The sequence below is a fragment of the Neodiprion fabricii genome, chromosome 3 (assembly GCF_021155785.1).
Source record: "Neodiprion fabricii isolate iyNeoFabr1 chromosome 3, iyNeoFabr1.1, whole genome shotgun sequence".
NCBI classification, from domain to species: Eukaryota; Metazoa; Arthropoda; class Insecta; order Hymenoptera; family Diprionidae; genus Neodiprion; species Neodiprion fabricii.
Window position 1 is genome coordinate 34,347,926 of NC_060241.1, and position 24,071 is coordinate 34,371,996.

Sequence of the window (24,071 nt, forward strand, 5' to 3'; positions counted from 1 at the left end):
GTTATGTGGTTTAAACACACCAGCTAATTACCTAATCCAATTCCAATGCAATTTACTTTCAAGGAAAAATAGAAACTAGATATACTTTCATAGCCTACGAAAATTCATTGTAGTATTTCATTTTATTCAACATTTCCATACATGAATTATCTTTTATATCATCTAATAAATATGAGAAAGGCGGTTATTTTGTTATTCCTTCAAGAACATAGGCGGTTAACATGAATCGTCTCGTATCGCGGCTGACCGTTGGACGAAATTTCTTTCAAAAGTGCACACACTCTACTCGATAGTAGAAGATAAACTTTAGTGTCATTTTTGGCAGGTGTCTATATACATTGCATACGGCAGGATAGAAAATTAATCTTATTATAATTCAGGTTCTCTCATTGGATATCAATCGATTATGTGAGTAGTGAAACTCAATAGCTTCTTAGCTACTTATCTAAGGGCGATACCTGCTTCTTATAATATTTATTATATATGAGTGTTACTCACACTCATTTGCTTACGGTTAATACGGTATTTTTAATTATTTTAAGATCGTTACCCTTTAGGAACCTGTACTTAAATACGCAGAAGACAAGAATTTGTATTGTAACTCTGAATATATATGAAATCAAAGAAAAAAAATATATAGAACAACTTCTTCGTTTCTTTTTCGAATCAATACATTATCGTTCATATTTTTCAAACTGAATACTAGTAAGGCTCCAAAAAACATGCATCATTGAAATCAATTGTTCATTGGCATAACTACAATACTTCGAAAGTTGTCAAATCAAAAGATACATTAGTATTCAACAGATGTATAATATGTATTTGAATATTAAGGGTTAAAATATGAAATCAGTGGCAGGCAGACAAGGCCCTAAGGATAAGCGGGACGCGTAGCCCCATCAAGTTCTGTAGCTACTCTGTTATCAGCTCTCAAACGATGCGAAGTGCCACCAATTCTGGCGTCACACTCCATGCATTTGCTTTCCTCCATTGCGCCACCACAAGCATCTATCGCGTAAAAGTGGCCATTTGGACACTTATACCAATGGCCTTGTTTAAAGCCCATTGCTTTGACAATCATCTTTTGTTCTTTGATAATGTTATTATCAAACTGCTGTATTGCAATTTGTATTCCCTGTTTAACTTCCAATTCTCTGCTTTTGGTGAATTTTTGAATGCCTAATAATTTTACTAATACTGCATCGTATTCTTTTTGATGAGCAATTCCAGACTTATCATCTATTTCGCACATTTTCGCCTGTAACATAAAGTTGTGGTACAATTAAAATCTGAATATTACGGTTTTCTACTCTTTTTGAAATCAATGGTATCGTATTTCAACTATAATCCGATTTGAAAGTTTGAAAACCCTTAGAATTGTAGAAGTTACATATTGCGTAAAAGTGCAAATTCATATTCAAATGGTCATAATTTTTTTAAATATGCATTTCTCACAAGAGAAAAAATTAATGCTAATTGAAATTATACATCATCCGTCAGATTCGAAGGAAAAATGCAGATTTTCTTCTTTTATTACACAATAGTGCGCTTATGACTTGAACAACATTCTAAGTTCTGGAAACTACCGGAGGTATTTGATGTTAAAAATTTATAAATATGATCAAGGAGCATACCATGTATCTTAGCCGTTGAATTTCTAGTGCAATATCTTCTAATTCTTGATTGGATATTTGGCCTCGTGTTGGAAGAAACTGCACTAGCATAAGAAATTGATTTTTCACATGTTGATAAGATTTAACAGAACGGTCTTTTATTGACTTCAGTATGTCAAGCATCTCTTGTAGAAGTTTCAACACGGTTTCCATAGCGTCAAGTTCTTGTAAACTCAAAGTTTGCCATTTTCTATTTTTTATGAGGATTCCGTTTTCTCGTAAGTTTTGTAATAAATTCTTCACCTCCGGAAATTTGAAATCTTGAGGAAATACATGAAATGAGATTTTCAAAGAATTTATAAAGTAAGTAATTGTAAAAATACGAATTGTTAGTAGCAGAATATACATTTGCTTAAGAATAGGTAAAGATGTATCGAGAATTAATCGAGAATTAATCGAGAAATTATATCAATTTAATAAGCTTAATTACTCGGAAACGGCTTGTCTGACAAAAATCTATAATCAGACCTTTTTTGTAGGGAATTTAATTTTATAAAGGGATAAGTGAACATAAATTTTTTCACTTCAATATTTCGACAGTTCTGACGCAAAACATCAAATTATTACTAAAAATCAAAAATAGCGAGGATAGACCTCTTAAAGTTAATATTAAGGGCTTAAAATTTCATGAAATTTTTTTTTTGCCATACTGAATGATATTCTCAATATATTTTTCAAAAAAAAAAAATAGTCAATTTTTTTGGCCCAGTCTAATCTATATACTGTATCAAATAGGCTGTTGTAAGCCAATGATGAAATACTTAGCAGTATTGAAATATGTAGTTCATTTAATACAAGTACCTGCAACATCCAAGTCGGAATTCATATCTTGTATTGTCTCAACAATATTTGTCTGCCTAATTTTTTGTGTGTTCGGTTCACCGAATACTTTTATCTTTACTTGTAGTACATCAGCCATATCTTTTTTGATTTGGTTCATAACTCTCATACACTTTCTTATAGGAGTTTTACAGAGGGGACAAGTTTTCATTTGAATCATCTCACTGCATTTTGATGCCCATATTGTGAGTGCATCACTTTCTATACAATGACCACAATCTTCCAGAAATATAAACCTATCAAGATTGCAAAGATTGTGCAAAGTATATTAGGAAGTTGTTGTATGGTAAGGTTGGTACTTGCAATTTGTTATTGTATTCATGAAAAAATAAAGGTTTAAAAAATTAAGGTATTTTTAATTGTGTAAATTTACCTTGCATCTGGATCATCTTCATTGCCAAATAAAATTGTTGTGAGTTCCTCTTTATCGCAAATTCGGCATAATGGTGGGCAAGGATCGCCACAGAAGCCAACACAAGGATGTTCGCACTTTAACATCTTCGTGCAAGGTTCAATACATGGTTCTATATCGCATAGTTCATAGCAGCGTTTATTGCATTTTTGGTGTACGCATTTCCGTATGCAAGGTTCCTGAAAAAAATAATCCCCACATAATATTAACGTAACAAAAGGATATCTTTTCAAGATTTACTAGTATGTGAAAGGAATGTTCACATAAGGTTTTCAATTAGCCTGTGAAATTTGAAATCAAATTTATTTAAGGGGTAGATGTTGACACAAAATTCGAAATTCCAGAAAATTTGTTAATATCAGAATATTAGAAGCAAAAAAACAACAATATTCTGAGTAGTAGCAGTATTCCATCAATATTGTATTAAATGCTTTTACAGCGTCATAATTTGTACTTTATACCGCACTTTTTCTTTATAAAATATTTCGAGTATGATGCCACTATACTGGTTGCTGAATTTTTGGATTCGATTAGTAAAATTACTCTTAATTATAATAATAACAACAACAACAACAATAATAATAATAATCACTACCAGTCCCGCCATATCCTTTCTGGTATGGCCCCATAAGCGGATAGCTTGTGTGGTGTGAGGGAAGGATCGGTTAGTGATCATCATTATGCGTCTGCAGTCATCATAAAATGTTCAATAGAAACAGCCATATTCGCACAAGGGCCAAGGAAAACTACAGAGATTGCCCAGGTGTAGCTGGACCGAGTTCAAACTTCAGTTTGTCGATTCAGTGCCTGAATGAAGTGACCCGTATTACAATTTTGGCGAATTGCCACTCTGGTCCTCATCGACACTGTAAATTCGAACTCAAGTCTTCTTGTTCCGCAGTCTCGCATACTACGCACAACACTACTACGGTCGGTAATGAATTATTTATTTTTAAAATTTGTATGATCAATATGTGATTAATTTTGGATATACTAACTTTACATTCCGTACAAGGTATTCCACATTTCTTGTTACATCTGGTGTGAAAACATTTGACTTCGCAAGGCTTCTTACAGGGTTGACATTCCTGCCTGCAGGGCACATCACACCTAAAAAATTCATAACAATATTGTGAGCATGATGACATTTTTCCTAAAAATATTTGTAATAATTGGTTTTATATCTTGTTTAGATCATTGAGTAATGTTGAGCAGATGAGTTCATTTACAGAAACTTGAAACAATTGATTGATAATTTCACATTTTGGCATCGTTTACTACGTGTTTATTGTTAATATTAAAATATCAATTACTTATGTCCACAAACAAGGATGTTGCCACAAGGCTGTCTACAAGAGATGTGCATACGTCCTTGGTTGCAGTTTCCGCATGTCCCGCTACATAAATGTCCACAAATTAGTTGTGTTCTGCATGGTTCCTTACAGTACATCAGTATCTCTTTAGAGCTCGATTCTAGACGGAAAAAATAATTAACACTCAAAGTATGAATTTCCTTCCAAACTTAAACTACTCTGATTTTTTTCCCTTTTTAAACCTTGTTATACTGTATGAAAGTACCTTTCATGATTATAGAAAATAATGTTTTGGGCTCTGGTTCCAGAGTTAACAACAGCTGAAATGTGGTATGTAATAAAATTCTGCAATCATCAACCGAAATTTGGTCTGCAATAATTCCTGAATAGAGGCATAAAAATTGGTAAAATCAGAGAAAGTGCCCTTACATAGTGTAACAAAATCACAAGAGGGAAAAGAAGTTCAAATCGTTGAAGTCTGAATACATGAATATACTAAATTTGAAACCATTTTATAAATTTTCACCTGTTGCTGTTTATAGAATACTCACCAATGCTTCGTAAGTGACAAGGCACTGAGAAAATATGCCCGCATAGCCCAGGTTCACTTCGACGAGTCATTACTTTGCATTTGTCAGTGCATGGTTCTTTGCATTTTGCTGCACAGGGATGACCACACATTAATATTCTTTGGCATTTAGCACCACATTTAGAACGTGTTGGTTCTTCACTGCATTTGACTTCCACAGTATGCCCACAAGGACTGAGTTTATTGACCTGAAAAATATTCGTAACTTTTTTTTCAACTAATTTAATTACTACTCACTTGTTTCATTTTGAGGTAGATTTTATGAAAGAATAGGTAATATATTTATTGGTCAATTGAGAAACATGTTTTTCATTTTTCATAAAAGAATAAATTGATAAGAATTCGTAACAAATTTGGTTTGACAACTTAACTTATACTTTATATTACGAAAAAACTAGAGTCCATTGAAATGATGGTATATTTAAAATTATACTCACTTTTACTTCACAGCCACCGCAAACTTCATAGCATTGGCGATCACATTTGTGAGTACAACTCATAACACGCTTGCAAGGTCTTTTGCATAACAAATCTTCTACATTTACAGCGCATTGAATCTTTTTATAATAATGGCCACAGGAGCGCGTTTTCTGTACATATATGGTACACTCTCCACATGTCTCATGGCATCGTTTCTTGCATGGGTGGTTGGAAGTGCAACCAATATTATTTTTTGCACAATCTTTATAGCAGAGGTACTATAAAAGAAATACACATCAAATATTAAATTTCTAAATTAGTGTTACCATTGTTCTAATATTTCATCGACAAGTCAAACTTTACCTCAATATGATCAGGATCTGCATCAGCATGGCAAGTAAGTCTGCAACTATGACCACATGCCAAACGAATCTCACAAGGATGCGGGCACTTGCACTTTTCAATAGGTTGATAGCAAGGTTTTTTAATTTCATGATTACAATGCGGTAAGATGGCGTTTACCTATGTAAAAGAATCAAGTGATATATTTTTACAGGAGTTAAACAATCTTATTCATAACAAATCTTTCACTTATAATTAATGTAAAAGAAATTAGAAAAGAAATTTATTTGGTGACACATGAGAGCGCTAGATTCTTGTGAGAAAAATTTTTGCTCCTATTGCAAAGCACAGCGCTGCATACCTACCGTAATATAACATTCAAATGTTTCTACATCACATCCACAAGGCATTTGCACAGTGTGCCCACATTTGAGTTGACGATCTACCATCACTCGACATGGTTTACAGCCTTCAAAACACTTGAGCGGACAAGGATGATCATTCGGACAACTTTTAATGCAGGCTTGCTTACATTGAAATTCATTGTGCTCCCTATCTAATGTGTGACAAATACTTGTACAAGAATGTCCGCACGGTAAATCACCGTCACATTTCTTCAAGCAACCACCTTCCGGACATTGTTGGAAATCACTCACACTCTGTATCTGTGAATAAATTCTGGTTGAATGAAATGGCTTCCATAAGTGAGACGTCAGTATCCTGAAGAATAATAATTATCGCAATGAATTATTACCTTTAGCAACTGGTCAGAATGTATTTGACATCTTAATTCAAGGGTATCACCTATGGCATTCTCATTTTCTAAAACAGTATTAATTTTTGGCCAGATCTCATTTTTTGTAAGAAGGTCATTCATGTTTCCCATTATGTAGAGACCTTCACGTGCACGAGATAATGCCACACAGACTCTGTTTTCCTCTTTAAGGAATCCAATGTTCCCTTCACCATTGTTGCGTACGAGTGAGAGAAGAATGATCTTATTCTCTTCACCTTGGTAATTGTCAACTGTTGTTACACGTACCTGTTTGAGAATTGTATAACGAGCAGTTTCCTGTAAAGTATAAAGCAATGTAATTTGTATTTGTAATTGTAATTGTAGGTCAACATTATTTCAAATTTTAAGAAACACGTGCCGATATGGGAATTGCAGTTAGTATATATGAAATTGTTACATAATCGAAACTAAATTCTAAAAATCCATCAAAGTAAATACTAAAACCACTTACAATGACTACGGAGCAAAAACTGTAATTACCTTCATAAGAGCAAATAATTGTCCAGTATAAGTACACAATATGGTGATTGCTGTGCCACTGTAACCTTGCAGTATTAGGTGTCTAGCAAATGCCACTAGAAATTGCGCTTCGTATGGGTTAGTCCAACTTTCTTCGCTATTATGGCTATTTTCATGGTTGTTGTGATTAAGGAAAAATATATTTTTTACCAATCCTCTTACCGCAGGGTAATCAAGTACTGATTGATGATTATAAAGTGTCGGATAAATTGGCGGGCAGATTAATTTGGCAATCTGTGGTCTCATTCGGTGCTGATACGCTAATTGTGTGCAATCACCTCTGATATTAACCATTCTTTCAAAGAGCGATATGTTCAAATTGTATTTTGTGCCCAGTTTGTAAACAGACGCCTTCGGTCGAAGTTGTTTGTGATCCCCAATCAGGATCACATGTTGGCAAGCCTTCGTCAAAGAACACACAACGTGTGCTTCAAGAATTTCTGCCGCCTCTTCCACTAGTACTAAGAGGGTAAAAGAGATTGGCAAAGGATGAATAAGTACTAGATTCCAATTAAAAATAGTAATCGTGTAGTGACAAAACTAAACATATTTATAAATCATCAACAATAAAAAGGCACTACAAATTGATTTTACCTATCTCGCGTTACTGAGAATTTTCTAAATTCTACAAGAATGTTCAAAAATATCTTCACTTCCCAATACAAAACATTTCAAATTATGAGCTACTCGATCGATGATAGATCTTTATTTTACTGTGTACACAACTCTAACTTCTAGGAGTCCCTACTTTTCTTAATATCACCTATTGTTTTACTTTAATTCGTTTAGTTACTTAATGGATACATCTGTATCTTATACTGATCTTTTACTCTCCCAGGTCTCACTATAAGGTGAAGTTATAAATACTGTGGTATGATCAGTCAAACGTGATCGAAATGTACCTATGGGAGCATGAAGAGCACGTAAAGATGCGTGTTGTTTGGCAGCACCAGTTGTGGTAAGCCCAATTATTTTATGTTCTCGTAGTACAGCCAAATCAACCAGTTGTTTAGCTTCATCCAATTTTGAGCGCAGTTGACGAGATGTACGTTCCATCTCAGTTATTTTCTGCATTACATTTTCATAGCTTATCTTTACCCACTTCCAGTACATTCTCCAGCGAGGATTGCTGACTGGGAATCTTTGGTTAGTGTTTATTATTGGATGTGAATTCAATTTTTGCTGCAAAATTAAGTACAATTAATAATAATAATTCAATTTGCTACTTCGACAATTATGGATGAATTTTCGTAATAAAATGTGGTGAGTATTCTTGCCAAGTTTAAATTGCATACCTGTTAGATCTCATTCTGTCCTATAGGAAATGTTTCCTATTACGTCAATTACCATTACTAATTTCATGAGTACGAATTAAAGTTAAAAGTCTTGACTAAAACTTTGTAATTTATATTCTACTGTATATAAATTTTGCATTTATACATACTTCAGAGCATAGCAAAGCTTACCTGTAGATTCGTTCGTTGTACGAACAATGCATTTAAATCCTCTTCCCATTCAATGGTTGGATCAAATGGCAGAGCATGCACCTCTGGGCCTAAACTTCTGTATTCAAGTATCTGTTGATTCAGCCTGTGAATCAGCATATCTATACTTCTCAAGGGAAAAATAAGTTTATCAGAATCATCAACTTGAAAATTCAAGTTAAGTTCTAATTCGTCATCCATATGTACGTTTTCATCATATGGAAGTTTTTCTTCGGGAAAATTTTCAGCAGTAGCACCTTCCAGATCTTGAATTGGTGGTGAACTTTGTGGAACCATAGTTAGATTGGTACTCACGATTAAGTTTACCAGTTCTTCATTGGATTTGATTCGCTGTAATTCTACATCATGGCAATATTCTTGCAGACAGCTCAAAGGTACAATAGCCTCCGCGGTGGTCAAATGCTTAAGAGATGCGCGCATTCTTTGAATAGAACTCAGAACACTCTCCAATTCACGTTTCACGTCATACATTACTGACAACGCATGATTCCTATAACCACATTGGACTGCCTTGCGTCTTTCCATTAGCGTGAAGTGTTTCAAAGCTTCACTTTTCGATCTGCTGCCAACACGCACTATGGAATTAGTGTGCTGGAGAATACCTTCCAGAAATTGATCCAAGGCATGATTGGTCAAACAAACAACAACAATTGGTCCATGAGGCTTCCAATATTTTATGTTATCCAACAAAGTGCCCACTATTTTCAATGCAATAAATGTTTTTCCTGTTCCTGGTGGTCCTTGGATTACTGCAAACTCTTGTGTAAGAGCACACCTAAATGCTTTGTACTGTGTTTCATCTAATTTCATTTCCTTGGCACTCGGCCAAAGATGATCTCCGTCAATAGGAAGACTGAAATCTTCGTATTGCAACATTTGACCTGGTGTAAGGTAACGAGGCAGAGAAGTGGAAGTATCAGCATTTACGAGATACTTTGTCATTGGGAAGTTGGATTCCCTCATAAGTCGCATAGCATTTAGGACTGCTAAATATGGTTCAAAGTATATCTTTGATTCCAACATAACAAACTTAGAGCTGTATAAATCTCGAGTGATTTTTGTACCCTGACAAGGTTCTATCAAAACAAATCCTTTTTCGAGTTCTTTTTCATCGCGATTAGCAACAGTCACAAAGAGAATAGTGTTGAAGTTATCTTTACTCAGAAGTAATAATCCACCAAACATGAATCTTTTTGATGTATGCCACTTTACTTTTAGTACACCAAATGAGATCAAAATTCCACTATTATTTTTCGCAACATCTGGGGCTATGAGTGTTACATTTTTATAAATCCGAAGATCGTGATTTCGGTATTTCGCAGGACCATGCAAATACTCTTGTATGCCACTGCGCAGAGGGGATACAAAGTCTTCACGTAACAAACGAAACTGAACATCCAAGTAATGTTCAACTGAATCATATGCGTCTTTTATTTTGCATGCCCTGACAAAAGGGTTTTGATTGTACAAGTCTTCCACTGTTGGTATAACGCTCAATGATCTGAAATCTTCAGGTGGATTCTCTTCCACAACTTCTTGAGAAGTTGTCTCACGTTTTTTGTTTTTGTCTTCAATTTTCTTAATTTCTTTTTCCAACTCTTGCAGCATATTTGATGCATCATTTTTCAACTGTTCACGAATTTTGTATCCATCCCTAAGCTCAATAGCTGTGGTAATTGGGATTATTTTTTGTAAAATGGGGGTTAATTCGTCCCTAGCTTTACTCGGCAATAGTTCCATGATTTTTTTAAACAGCACAATCAGGTTAAGCCAAAAATTATCCTTGTCTTCATGGTATAGTCTATTTTGCATTTTGTCAATAGCACTTTCAAACGCCAATTTTGTCAAGTAACTTTCCAATTCTTTGAGGAATTTAGGTGAGCAAGCGTGGCTTAGTACACTAGTTACAATTTCAGCAAAATTAGCTTGCGAAACATTGGTCAAAACTCGCAATGTGACCACCATGAGATCTGGGGTGGTAATGTTGTTTAATAATTCTTCGAAGTCAGCTTTCTTGTTGGTTAATGTTGTAACAACATCATCACTATTGCTTATACTCAAATCATTCAACCGTCTGAAATTGAAGAATCGTGTACTATACTGATCTCTGTTAGTCGGTTGCCTATTGGCACCACTACTTCTGCTACGATGCTGACCTCTGTTCTTGCTGTGAAATTAATGAATATCATATTATTTCAAGAAATGTTATAAGACTTCACAAAGTACAATTGCTTATTAAGTTTGGTTCTATCAATAAGTATAAACGATTGTTCAAATACTCCTTCAATTAAAATTGATTACATATTAGATAAAAAAATTTTAAAAATGCAACTAAGTAGTAGATTTTTTTTCAGTAAATTTTGAAACAGAATAATTGTACAGCACTGAAATATCCGTGTGTAATATATTTACAATTGATCAATAAATGGACTGATGGTGATAATTATCGTTATGAAGCTTTAAATTACAGTTGGTTTTATTAGAGGAATTAGAGCTTTATTTCTCTCAGAAATTTTCAAAATATTGTGTTTACATCTTATATCTAACATATGTAAAAGTTCGATCACTGGCATAAACTTATATTTAGACTTTCCGGCAGTCTAAAGGTTAAATTGAAGATTATGAACAGGAATTGAATTTTACCAAATGTCATATTTTGTATAGCATATAGAGACAGTATTTGTAAGTTTCCAAAAAAAGTTCTTATTGTACAAGGAATAATTGGAACAACTGGGTGATCTACCAAATACGATTTGTAAATGTTTAGTGCAAAATAATTGGAAAATTGATCACAATAGTAAAATTCAGAAGCAGGAAATTGTTGGATATTATATCAGGTTCAGAGAACTCACTTTGCATTGGCATTATGATCTTGGGAATGATCATTACGCCGATATGGTGTTCTGTTATTGCTGTTATTCACATTATTATTTCTTCCACGATATCTGCAATGTGGACGTTGCCCTGTAAATAAAACAAAAAGCATGAGTTTTGATCTGTTGTTTTTCTTATAGCTTATAATCTACTTCCAAAGTTATGGATTCGGTAAAATTTGATGAATTATGGTATACCGACATGTTTTTCTTCAAGCTAAAATTATGAAATTAATCAGTCAACTGACAGAGCACGAATATTACATACGACTTTACTATTTATAAGAACATATCAAAATAACAGATAGAGTTTTGTGAAATAATACTAAATATATCGTTACGATTGTATACAAATCTTCCAATGACTGCACTTTTAGGAAAATAGGTATAACGTTTATGCAACTTAACACTTTTCTTTGAGGAAGTTTGATGTATGTATGTACGTTTAAATGGAATGTTGATCACGAACAAACGACGTTTATGCACATACATACCAGCGTCTGGTGGGTTTGACCTATCCATGGTATTTTGCCACGTCAGTGCCCCGAAACCATGAATATTGCGCTTCACTTGGCTCTACGATTTAATAACTTCACTGGATCCTTATTAACGTAAGAACTAGAAAGTGGCAACTCTCGTGTAAAGGCCTAGCATAAAGCATGAGCGTCTGGACGGTCTGGATCAAATCCTTCTTGGTCGAAAAAATCTGAATAAATGCACTTCACAGCTAGAGTCACCGTACGAGTTTATCGCGTCGGGGAACTCCCGCGTTTCGTACTCCTTGTGCCGGGAAACTTTTCCGCAGTTCTCCACTCTGCTGCTTCCCGACCACGGTCTTCCCGACTGTCGCCGACTACACTGGGGCAATGTTGACTTACATACATTAAACTTCTCTCGCACACTGTTTCGGCCCCCAGTGAATCACCTCAGTCAACGACGGCATGGGTAGCTGAGCGGAAAGGCAGAGCATGTCCTACCCTCTACATTTCCACAAACTCTATGGAAGTTCGTTTTTTGCCACAGCTGACGACGGTTGGACGACGGCTTCCACCGACGTTGTGACCGGCGTGTGTGTGGCTCGTGCTTCAAAAACGTCATTTCATCTTTTCACACGTACGACGTAAAGATAAATGTAGATTTATGTAACCAGTTATCGCAAAATGCCAGGATTAACGAAATTTCAAAAATATGCCATCTCCGGACTCGGCGTTGTCGGCGGAGCTGCACTGCTTTATTACAATGTTTACGGCGGCGGTGAATCTATGCATGTGCTTAACTCCTGGACCACGAATTTCACTCCATCTGTACAATGGGAGCACAATTGGGATAGGTTAGGATCGATTGGACTACAAAATTATCTGGCCACTGTTTTTGGTGGAACGCGCGAATCACGCAAATTTTTTCCTATCTGAATCTCTTATTTGCACACTCACGTGCTTAATTCATTCGACATAACCAACACGCAGCATAGTAGTTCGTGTTTCTGACATGTAAAGACGTTCTGTAATTCGCGTTCTTGTCCTCGGGATGGAAAATGAAATTTGTATAATACGGAGCCTAACTTTGCCATCACAAAATCACAGTATTACTCTGAATCTTTCATTCTATTTTGATGTTGCACTTTTCAGACGTGAGCCAAAGTCCTTGGTCAAACCTGTCAAGATCAACTCTGAATCTGATGAGAATAGGTACAATGAAGATCTGGCTTCGCAAAAAGTGACCGCTACACGTAATTTGTTCCTTATACGACATGGACAGTACAATACAAATGGGAAGACCGACTGTGAGAGAATTCTTACCAATCTCGGTGAGTAGCTTTGAGACGACAGGATTTTATGGTTCCCAATGCTATTGGCAGTAGATTTGGATATCATATTCTGCACAAACTGCTTCTGCAGATTTTTAATAAGCATTTCAGATTTTATTACGATGTTCATATTTCAGGCAGAATACAGGCAGAATCTACTGGCTCACGCCTCGTTGAATTGAACTACCCTTACACGCTGATCGTCAGATCGACGATGAGTCGGGCGCAAGAGACGTCTAAAATTATAGAAAAGAATTTTCCCGAAGTTCCTACAAAAGACGACAGTCTTCTGGAAGAAGGAGCGCCTATTCCTCCCGAACCACCAGTTGGTCATTGGAAACCTGAAAATTATGTAAGCATTACAAGTATTGTTGTGAATTTCGTTTTTCTTCAGAATCGTTTTATGCTCGTTTTAATTTGCAAATCAGTTATAAATTCCTACAGCAAGAGAATAGTGACTTCAAGCGTAGAGTATATATGAAAGATGTTGTTCCGTTATTCGTCTCTTTGTGTAAAGCATGTTTCATAAGCAGCTTGTTGCAGCAGTTCTTTCAAGATGGAGCTAGAATAGAAGCCGCATTCAGGAGATACTTTCACAGGGCAGATCCTAAGCAGACGCAAGATTCCTATACCGTACTCGTTTGTCACGCAAACGTGATAAGATACTTCGTCTGCAGGTAAAGATTGATAACTTTCGCTCAGGTCATTTCTTGAATAAATGATGAATAAATTACTGTTTTTACCCTCGCAATGTGCCATAATACGATAACATGAATACCTCTTAAAATTTGTAAAAAGTCTCTAATTTTCTTTACAGAGCTCTGCAATTTCCGCCAGAAGCTTGGCTACGTTTGTCATTGAATCACGCAAGTATTACTTGGATTAGAATATCTCCTTCTGGTAGAGTTACTCTGCGTTGTTTAGGCGACACTGGGCATATGTTACCTCAAAACGTTACTGCCAACTAAACTAATTGTCTACTAAGTAACAAGTGAAACATCTTCTATTTTTTAATCCATCAAAATACTTTTAATTTAAATTTGAATACATTTGTAAATTAGTATTACAGTAGATAGTATTAATTAATTAATGCAATATAATATGCATACACGTATTACATTTATGGGTATTTTAGATTGAAATTTACGGAGGTATGAAGGTGACTCATTTCTTTCGTTTTCTTAGGTCTCATGTTTGAAACGATAACGTTGGGTTTTATCTGTTGCAGTTTTTTCTTACAAAATTTTGCTGAATCGATACATGTATAACGTTCACCTGAAACTGAACGGCATCTTTTACATCATTTTTTACCGACATAATACAAATAGTTATCATTGTTTCAATCATTCAAAGTACATGATCACTTGTAAATTTTCCCCTCAAAATATTTCGATTGTGTTGATCGTATACATTTGTAAATTTAATGGAAATAATTATTTGTCAGGTTATTGTAATTTTGAAATTTTGAAAGTTGGCATCAATCAAAGAATTCAGCAGCCAATTATAAACTTCTAAGGTTAAAAAACATTTCTAATGATTTCCTGTGATTCCTGTACTCATGTCACATCTTTTTTCGCTCAGCAGGTACCTTGAACTAATCTAAGTAAGTCATTATATTGCTGGCTGTGAAAATGATAGATTGTGGGAAAGTTAATGAAAGCGAACTCTCGCCTGAAGTATCCGAGTAACTGAGAAACGTGCGTGATTAGACCAGAGATAGTATGATCGTCACGACTTCTCAAGCTGTCCGTTATCGTGAAAAATTAGACCTTCTCTCACATCTGGTAGAAAAGTCGATGATTTTCACTGCCAGTGGTCAAAGGGTACGGGTGGAAGGAGTGAAAGATAAATTGCGTGAGTAACGTTTTGTGATCGATTTATTAGATTTTCAAAATATTTGGAACAGCATGTAGTTTATCGTTATAATTATTTATTAGCATAGTAGGTAATAAGATATTTAAGGTACGAGACTTAATAAAAGTATTTAGCAATATAGACGAATATAATCTGAAAAATGTTCAATAGTAGGTACCATGATTCATTTAGGTTTCTTTTTCTTCATCCGTACGCGATATAATTATTATAATGTCAACAACGTTATAGAAATGTATAATGTGTATCTTTGAACAAGCATGAAAAACGACACTCCACATTATAGTAGACATTATGATATAGAAATGGGGATATCGATTATTTTTTTACTTTTTTTTTTTGTAAATCATCGTCGTCAAATGTTTCATATTCACAAGATTGATCCACAGTGGAAATATGATACTCCTGCGTCAACGAAAAAATTACGCTCACGTTGCACGAGTAAAGAATATTTTTCCTACGTAATAATATTTATTACCGATTACGTAAACGAGATAGAATAGGATATGTTTGAATTTTAAAATCGTTTAATTGCTTGTAAAATATGTTCTCGAATTTCGAATTTCGAATACCAGTCGCAATTCTTTCACACTAGATTGAGCAAAAACCGGACAAAAATACGACAACTTTTAAATTGGGAGATCTCGAAGAAGGAAGGTATAATAAAAGGAAGACTTCTGGAATCGCATTTCTTACTTTTTCTTGTTAGATTGGAAACAGTTAAAAGTTTAAACTGCGACCGTACAGAAATCGAATGTACATTTACAATCTTGATATTCGACTGGTTTTCGATAATGGTTCTGTTGCCGTCGAAAAGTTGCACGTGTGCTTTGTAGGGGTGCCGAGTAATAGGAACACGTTCGATGTTACCTGGTTTCTCCTCACCTTTTCTTTTTTCATATTCGTTCATTCGTACAAATTGACTGATCAAAAACCCCGAAAAACGAATCAAGACGCGTTATACCTGCTAGGGAAAAAACCGAAGTTTTTTTTTCTCTTTTCATCAAAAGATAATATTTGAACCAAATCCATTGCCCTTGTGGCCCCGTTAGAATAAAATATTGAACAACTTTCGGGGAATTCGAAAACTTTTAATTTTCTTCACGCACAGAAGGTCGAAGATTGAAGATCGCGACCCCTCCGGACACAGTGCTGCACAAAGATGCTCTTTATCGACGGCAAATATTTAATTTATTCTATCTAAGAAGATCGAAGCGGAAGATACAGTAGAATTTAGTCTGCTGGGGACTGGGGCTCGTCTTCCTCGTCCTCTTCGTCCTCGTCAATCCCCGGCTCGCCAAGCGCATGGACGAATTCTGGAATCGGACGGTCGGAAATTAATTGACATTGAATTAACGTGAGTATTTTTTCGAAGGACGAAAACTCGTACATCGACGTGGGGTGTGATTCAACGTTTCAGAGAGTTCGAAAGCGTTTCGGCGTAGGGTTCTTTTTTACCCTCGATTTTACAAAATGCCCTGCTTTTACACACCTATATCCGGATAAGCGAGAATCGCTAGTCTGGCAAATTGACACGTAAAAGCTATGCATCAGTCTTACAGAAGCGGGAGGTAGATTTCCTAAGGTTGCGCCAAGGGGGGATTTGGGGAGCCGTAAAAGGCAAACGTGCGCGCCTTGTGATCCCGATGACCCCTTTTTCAAGACTTTGGCGTGATCCGCGTCTACGTCGTCTCGTATGAAGCGCAATGCGAACGGGAATTCGGAGGCGCTAGACTTCGGGAAAATCCCCAAGATGAAACCGAAAAAACAAAAACATCAATGTGTAACGAATTAACGACTCGTGCCTCGAGTTTTTCCGCCGCACAAGCGACTGTGCAAAGTATCTTTAAATCTTGAACGATAAGAAGTTCTCTGCAAATACGTTTCAATATTTCAATTTTAGACGACAAGCTCTCTATTATTTTGAAAAACAATTTTAAAAAATCACCGCCGGATTTCTGTGCAGATTTTCTACGTAGTTTAGTATCAAATATCTCGTAATGTCTCTAAAATAATTTTCTCCGTCGTATTGTTAAAATAAATTCACCGGATGAAGTTTAATCTGCTCACGGATGAAGGTTTGATATATTTAAATCGATTTTTCGAATTATACGAGTTTGAATGCCGATCTTCTTCCCCTATTTTTGCATTACGGTCACCGGAGTAATCGCGAATGTCCAAGAGTCAAATAGGAGGTTACTCAAGCCGTTCTTCAGGGACGAGGACCGTCTCTTCGAATTATTCATTCGGTACCGCGTACACCGCGCGCTTTTATTATCAAATCTAATTTCGATTGCAGATGCTGGACCTACGGCCCATGGTATCCCCCAACCCCCGACCCCTCACCCCTTGACCCAAAGGGTGGCAAACAGAACTTACTCAGGCATCGCATCCCCTGTTAAGCCATCATCCACTCAAGTGTTGAACTTTTGCAGGGACGACGCGATCGGCTCGAAGATTTGGGAGCGCAAGAGGGATGGAGAGAGAGAGAGAGAGAGAGAGAGAGAAAGAGAGAGAGAGAGGGAATCGCCTAGCTCCTTCTGAATAGTTATTCGTGGGAACTGCACCCTCCTCCGAGTTTCCGATCGCGCGACCCTCGGCTGCTTTTCGTGCAACACATGCGGTATTTCTCGGGGCAATAGAGAACATGAGCAAGAACTAATCGCGGAGGGCTACAAGTTTGCCAAACTAGACGTAGGCTCGGCTCTCCCTCGGAGAAACCTACGATCTATGTGGCATTAGCAAATGGTCAACTTGTGCACTTAGCTTTATGCCTGGTCCTCTCTCTCTCTCTCTCTCTCTCTCTCTCTCTCTCTCTCTCTATCCACTGTTGTTCTACTTCTCATTGTATTTCTATCTCCGTTTTATTATGTTTTACGTTTATTCTCATTGTTATTCTTAATTTTATTATTACTTTTAATTTATTTTATATATCTTCCTGTACTACCTATTCTTATTCTTATCCTGCATCTATCAAATTGTGCACTATTATTTTATTCCTATCGTCGGTTCTTTAAATTGTAAACCATCATTATTTTTATTGATTATAAACTCTAAATTGTATATTTATTATTAGTTAACTATTTATATATTTTATCTTCCTGGTTCATAGTTAGTAATATATCCTTTTTATTATATTACACTTCTGTTATGTTGCACTATTATCACTAGATCTACTGTAAAATCCTGATCTTGTATCTTATGTTACTTGCCTTAAAACCCAAGTGGGTCATGGCATAAATAAACGCGATCTATCTATCTATCTATCTCTCTCTCTCTCTCTCTCTCTCTCTCTGTAGAGTTTAAAGTTCGACAAGAAAATTGTTATGTCATATTAATAACAGACGCGTAAGGCTCGGCCCGGTATCGAAAGAAAAGATCTGAAAATTTTCACGTCAAAAGAAGATCATTAACACGAAGTGCAGATGTGTTTTCTGTGGTTTTTTCATTCGATCGCACTTATAATTTGCGAATCTACATGTTTTTGTTGCGAAAGTGAGTTTATCCAACTCGTATCTCCCATGCCTGCGTGTGCTGTAAGGGAGGTACAGTGTGTGTGGTTGACGAGAGGAGCGCTAGTGTGCATGGATGCGCATAGAGTGTTGTTTGTTTGTCTTTGAAAAAAAAACAAAACTTGGCAACCGCATTGTTTAGCTTAGTAACCACGCTGTTTGTTAGTAATCACGTTGTTTTCGTTAATGTATCAATAAAGTTTTATTATCCAGTCTCATCCGAGTGAAATCGTCAACTAATTAATATATAGAGAATTGAATCTCATCTGAAATATCCCATCAGTTTTTACAGAACGTCGAGTGTTTTCCCAAGATTTATCTAGGTACAAGATAATAAAATGGACCGCGAATCACCCCATTGTCATCGCAGTTTTCGCCTTCTTACAGTGAATCGGCTCGCGATAGGGATGAAAAGGTGATAAACTTTACAATGATCTCGTAAAATGCATTTTCATCAAATCCCTCGGTTCGTCTCTTCTCGTCCTGCATGCATCATTCTCCGCACACAGCCGTGTACCTATGGTGTAAATATATCCTCGCACGGCCGATTTGATTATTTACGAACCGGAAGTTTACCGTTTCGGAAAATGGTACACGGCCGTGCGTTTTCCCCGCTATACGAGTAAAGGGTTCAAGGGGAAGGTATGACATAAGCCTCACCGTAAAAATCGATGCGACCGTCTCCGTCGACGTCCACTTCCTTTATCATATCTTCAACTGAAACATACAATCATACCAAACGTGTTCGTCAGATAGTGTAGCAATATAGATGTATAATAAGAGGGAAGCGGAAATTGTTTGAAACCTTCCGAAAAACGGGCGGCATGATAACCGCGCGATTGCAGATCACTGCAACGGCTATAAAAAGGGTCAAAAGAGAGGTATGGTGTAATAACACTAACATAAAAGAACCATTCAATCGCGTTTCTGTGTCCGGAAACTGTGCATAGGGGATCATTTTATGATGATATCGATAGCAGGATATCAGAAATGTACAAAAACAATCACCTTCCCTCGCATGGTGTATTGGAGGTCAATGCACGGATGAATTTAAATTTTCCCGATAGAATGCAAGCAGCAGCACTAAATTCATTAACTGGCATTATTGGAATACACGGGAAAATTTCTGAGTATGGTTACTATAATACAGTTCTTATCTATTTTCGTTTTTCACCATAAACGAAAAATATACAATTCTCGATACAAATTGAAAACAAATTTTGCAGCTGTAATTATAAAATCTAATACGTCTTATGTTGTTGTTTATTTTACTATCGTCACTCGCGTTATATTCGTTTCTAATTATTGCGATAATTTGATATTGAGTCAAAAATAAATTGATAAATTGATGAGACTATAATCACACGGAACAGTTTAGGTTTGTAGGTACCAATCTTTATCCAATTGCAATAATATCCAAACATTGTCGTTGTAACGATACAAAAAAAAAAGACAATAAAGAAATAAATGAAAGCCATCAGCTTGACCGATGCTTGAATTATTCTGGCAAGGCTATCATATAACATTAGCGTGAAGCAAATGATTTACGCTGTGATAACGGTATTACAATATTTCGTGAGAAACTTTAACACCGCGGATCTTATCGCGCTATTTAGTCACGACATAAACGCGCGTATAGCCAATAATCGCTTGCAAATATTGACCAAGCCGGGAAAATGAAAGCTAGGCGAGTTATTGGGCATTATTCCAAGAGGTTTTAACTCGCGATTACTCACTTTCTTCCTCCGACAGATCCTCCCCGAGACACTGGAGAACGGCTCTGAGGTCCGAAGCGGTGATGTAGCCGCGGTTGTGTTTGTCGAACACCTGAAAATTCAATTTCAAATGTGAAATTTCACTCCATATCTTCCTCAATTTCGGGGGAATTATACGGGACGCAATATTTTTCCAGTGAAAAATTGTACGGCTTAGAATAAATAACGCGGCTTCTTTCTTGGTAAGCGGGAAGAGCGAAATTTAAACGATAAATTTTTGTTAAATTTTTTACATTCTGAGGAGGGGAGAAAAAATAAATTTTTATTAATTCGAATATTCTTGTATAATATACAATAACGGCGAGGTAAGTTGATGCTCTAAACGAAGCTGAATCCGGTTATATATTTTCCTTCGTGTACTTAAGGGTCGATCTCCTACAAAGTACCGCGGGTTATATCCGTCGGACGGACTTCATCACGTTTAAAATTCGACGGGGCTTCATATCACGCAGAATTTTTTTTTATCCAATGAAACTTGAGTGTACATTGATCCTTCCAAATGAGAAATTCACGCGATGAATCAATCATGAACAGTTGCGGAAGATTTGAAAAATTCAAAGATCTTAGAACTCGAAATACAGCCCTTAACGTTCTTCCGAGCATGGAACACTTGCGTTTTTAAAAATGGGTAGCAAAGTTGTGGGTAAAGTATTTTTTGTTCGTTTATTGCAATAATTACGGAGGCATCGTTCATCCGATTCTTTGCGAAAATCATTCAGACGCGCTGCTTTCAGTCCGAACAGAATTACAATTAGAGCGTGAAGTCTTAGCGGGGTGATTTTCGATATTCAAAGTACCTGCAACGTTAAAGAGCTACTGTGATCAAAAGGCCCGCAAAGTTGGGGGTGTGCGGAACGGAAGCTGCGGTTTTACAACGCTCGAGATGAATCACCTCGAGCACTTTTCTCGGGGTGAAAATCCTGAATCCGTGATCAGTCGCAAACTGCTGAAGCCTTCCAGCGTGACGTAATCCTGCAGCATCTCTAGATATTCGTTCAAACGGATTCGCGTTGAAAAGCCTAAGCTCTTGTCGAGTTGGTAAATCTTCATCCTCATCGTCGTCGTCGACGTCGTCGTCGAATTCAATCGCATCCCGTAGATCTATGGAATCGTGCAGGATTTTAAGAGTCAGGGTTTTATTGCACTTTGTAAATGCGTTTCTAACCAATGCGACCCTTTTCACGAAATAGATTCAGAGCTTAATCGAACTGCGGCAGGTGATCGGACATTCCCAATTCTATTTCTCTTAGTCAGGTATGAATCAATCCTGCCGTGTAAAAGTGAAGAAAATTCCTATTTCAACCGAGAGGAGTTTCTCCCCTCATTTTTACCCCATCAACGGCAAAAGCTGTACGTGTATTACACGTTATCTATTCGATATCGATGTAATGACCCTTTTTACCCCACTTCGTTTGATCCTTCGCGATACATATATTATATCTTTTATTGGCCCGTCATTTATCGCTGATAACCGAACCTGCATATCCAATTCGCCGAATTATGTGTCATCTTTGAAAAATACGTGATGTGCGTGATCGGATTTTCACATCAAGAGACGGTATTAACCTGCAGAAACGTTAGGCTTGAAAAATATATCAGGGTAGAGTTACATCGCCAGTTGCGAATCCTGCAAACGGCTACGTGGTACGTATAAGCGATATTGAAACGACAAAACGCTGCGGCTTTGCATGCGGAAAGCGGCTCAGGTTCTTGTCAATTCAACGAAGCAAATCTCAAGCCCCCGCAACAATCTTTATACATAAGCTTATCAAGCATACGTCGTGCATGCGATCGGTAAATGTAGCATCGGATAAGTTGGGCACTTTGCCCACGGATAAATCTGCTGTATACATTGCAAATTCCCGGTAAATAGATGCTGTCGGTGCTTTGCACATTACATAATCCAGTGCATATCTAGACTGCAAGAAAAAGGTCGGCAGAGTTGAATATTGATTGAAATTTTCTCGATTGCATATTGAAAGAAACTTGTATTAGCGTAAAACAAATTAAATTTGAAGACCAATCATTTCCAATTGTTAATCACAATACTTGTTCAGGGGGAAAAAGCGTATCAAATTTTGTGTAGACATTTTCACTCGAAGATTATTCAAATGAAATTCAGTGCTGATGTGATATAACTCGTCAAAATTATTGTCTTCCCGCGTGTAGGTTATTCAGTCGGAATGATTACGTACAACTGAAAATATCGGTTTATATTTTCCGTCGACCATCGAACGGCGTAACGTATATGAAAACAAATGGAAAAAACAATAACATAATACCATAATAATTGCATTATCAGACTTGGCCGCGCCACTCGCCCCCGTTTTCAGCGGCCCTTTGGCCCGTTATAAGCGTTATAAAATTTGCAAATCATCCCCCGACGCGCAATATTTATGCCGTTACAGGCGTCCGTCGTTCGGTTCGACAAAAAATTTCAAAAACGAAATAAAAATAAAGGGGTACTTTATTTTTTGAAACTGAAGTATTTTTAACCCAAAAAAAGAACATGGATTTTATTTTTCCTAGAACCGCGCCGACGCCGCGGACATTTTTTAAATTATAGTTTCTGTCAGAATCGCGGACAGAATTAGCTGCGCTGAAATTCTAAGGAGAGAAGAAAACAGTCAAGTATAAGTTATGGACTGCGGAACGTGGATCCATTTTTTTTTTTTTATTACGTAGTAAAAATTTCTGCATTGAAAAAATGGAAATATTGCAGGGGGCCGAATGACTCTAATTAAATTTCGATGCCTGTTCATTCGGATTCCGTCTTCACGTCTGCTCGTTGATGCATTTTTGCTCAGTTAGTAATTTTTCCGGCACTGATTGACTTTATTGTTCTAGTTCACGCGTTCGAGTTGCGTTAGAATTTCAAGCTCCACTTCACCCACGCGGTTATTTAGGTATATGTATTATGTATATGTATACGATGAGAATTAACCCCGTTCGTATAGAAGTTTAAACGCGTTTGAAACTTGTCGAAACAGTTAGGAAAGGCGAACTGTAGGCGATTCCGCATAATTTTCACTCCGTTATTAATACGACTCTGAACGATGAGGGTTAGATTCCAGTATATTTTAGGCTCGTTTTGCCCGTTGATTAGAAATCTTACTATAGTTGTAACGTGCGAATGTAATTGTTGACGAACATCTGTTGCATCGAACTTACGCAGATAAATTCTTATCCACTTTGGAGATAACTTTTGGTGAAATTTTATATTCAGGAAATCCCTTGGAGAGATTTTTACAGCGAAAAAAATGAGCGAATAATACGATCAGAACTGGATCGAAAATAGCAGGGTTCGATCATTTTGAACGATCTGATTATAAAATCTTTTCTCCAATCGTTGACACCTTAACAGCTTGATCGCGTTATTCGAATTTGCTCGAATTCATTTCCAAACCTTAGCAGAGATATTGTTTTATTCGCGTTGACTACCATTCGCAGATTTGTCAAACGGGTTTTTTCCTCTTCTCCTAACTTTCGATTCACATCCATGACGCAACGATACGCGTTCACGGTTTCCGCACGTTCGAACAAAAAACCACCTTTCGAATCAATTCTCCAATCAACGGATCTTCGTGCTACGGTCTGTAGCTTTCGTAGCGATCCGATGGTCCCGTGGGGCCAACGATTGCAAAGGAAAAATAGAACGACAATCTTTTGTCCGGTTTATTCTGAGTTTACAATTGAATCGAACGAGGCGGTGAGGCTGACTAGAAAATCATTCGATAGCAGAATCGAAAAAGAAGCACACAGCTCTTGGTTACAAATTGGTGAACGGATTTTCACGACTTTTATCATTATTCTCATGCGAGGT

General features: G+C 36.7%; 3 protein-coding genes across 8 annotated transcripts in view; 1 reads left to right on the forward strand and 2 right to left on the reverse strand.

Moving 5' to 3' along the window:
• Positions 1-103: 103 nt before the first annotated feature.
• Positions 104-12,225, reverse strand: LOC124177948 (NFX1-type zinc finger-containing protein 1-like). Of its 3 annotated transcripts, XM_046560932.1 has the most exons (16): positions 11,777-12,200; positions 11,262-11,373; positions 8,371-10,576; positions 7,807-8,086; positions 6,866-7,365; positions 6,344-6,661; positions 5,955-6,254; positions 5,611-5,769; positions 5,265-5,525; positions 4,790-5,015; positions 4,239-4,398; positions 3,924-4,035; positions 2,887-3,104; positions 2,475-2,749; positions 1,635-1,933; positions 104-1,258 (listed from the first exon to the last, which is right to left on the reverse strand). In XM_046560932.1, exons 1-16 carry the CDS (start codon positions 11,802-11,804, stop codon positions 872-874), a joined length of 5,841 nt encoding a protein of 1,946 aa, XP_046416888.1. In that variant the 5' UTR covers positions 11,805-12,200; the 3' UTR covers positions 104-871. The 3 variants fall into 3 exon arrangements, 2 of the variants coding, with proteins under 2 accessions (XP_046416888.1, XP_046416890.1); XM_046560934.1 differs by lacking the exon at positions 1,635-1,933 and having other exon boundaries at positions 1,103-1,258; positions 11,777-12,225; XR_006869691.1 differs by lacking the exon at positions 104-1,258 and having other exon boundaries at positions 1,929-2,048; positions 2,390-2,749; positions 11,777-12,225.
• Positions 12,226-12,307: 82 nt separating this feature from the next.
• Positions 12,308-14,444, forward strand: LOC124177958 (serine/threonine-protein phosphatase PGAM5, mitochondrial-like). Of its 2 annotated transcripts, none has more exons than XM_046560952.1 (5): positions 12,308-12,612; positions 12,911-13,089; positions 13,227-13,441; positions 13,633-13,766; positions 13,907-14,444. In XM_046560952.1, the coding sequence occupies exons 1-5, from the start codon at positions 12,443-12,445 to the stop codon at positions 14,055-14,057; spliced, it is 849 nt and encodes a 282-aa protein (XP_046416908.1). In that variant the 5' UTR covers positions 12,308-12,442; the 3' UTR covers positions 14,058-14,444. The 2 variants fall into 2 exon arrangements, with proteins under 2 accessions (XP_046416908.1, XP_046416909.1); XM_046560953.1 differs by having other exon boundaries at positions 13,636-13,766.
• Positions 14,445-15,165: 721 nt separating this feature from the next.
• The window catches only part of LOC124177959 (neo-calmodulin-like), a 79,845-nt gene continuing 70,939 nt past the window's right edge, over positions 15,166-24,071 (reverse strand). For all 3 annotated transcript variants that reach the window (XM_046560956.1, XM_046560954.1, XM_046560955.1), the window contains 3 exons: positions 20,210-20,300; positions 19,134-19,190; positions 15,166-16,277 (listed from right to left, as the gene is read on the reverse strand). In XM_046560956.1, coding sequence (XP_046416912.1) covers positions 16,195-16,277; positions 19,134-19,190; positions 20,210-20,300 — 231 coding nt within the window. In that variant the 3' untranslated portion in view covers positions 15,166-16,194. The remainder of the gene's footprint in view (positions 16,278-19,133; positions 19,191-20,209; positions 20,301-24,071) is intronic.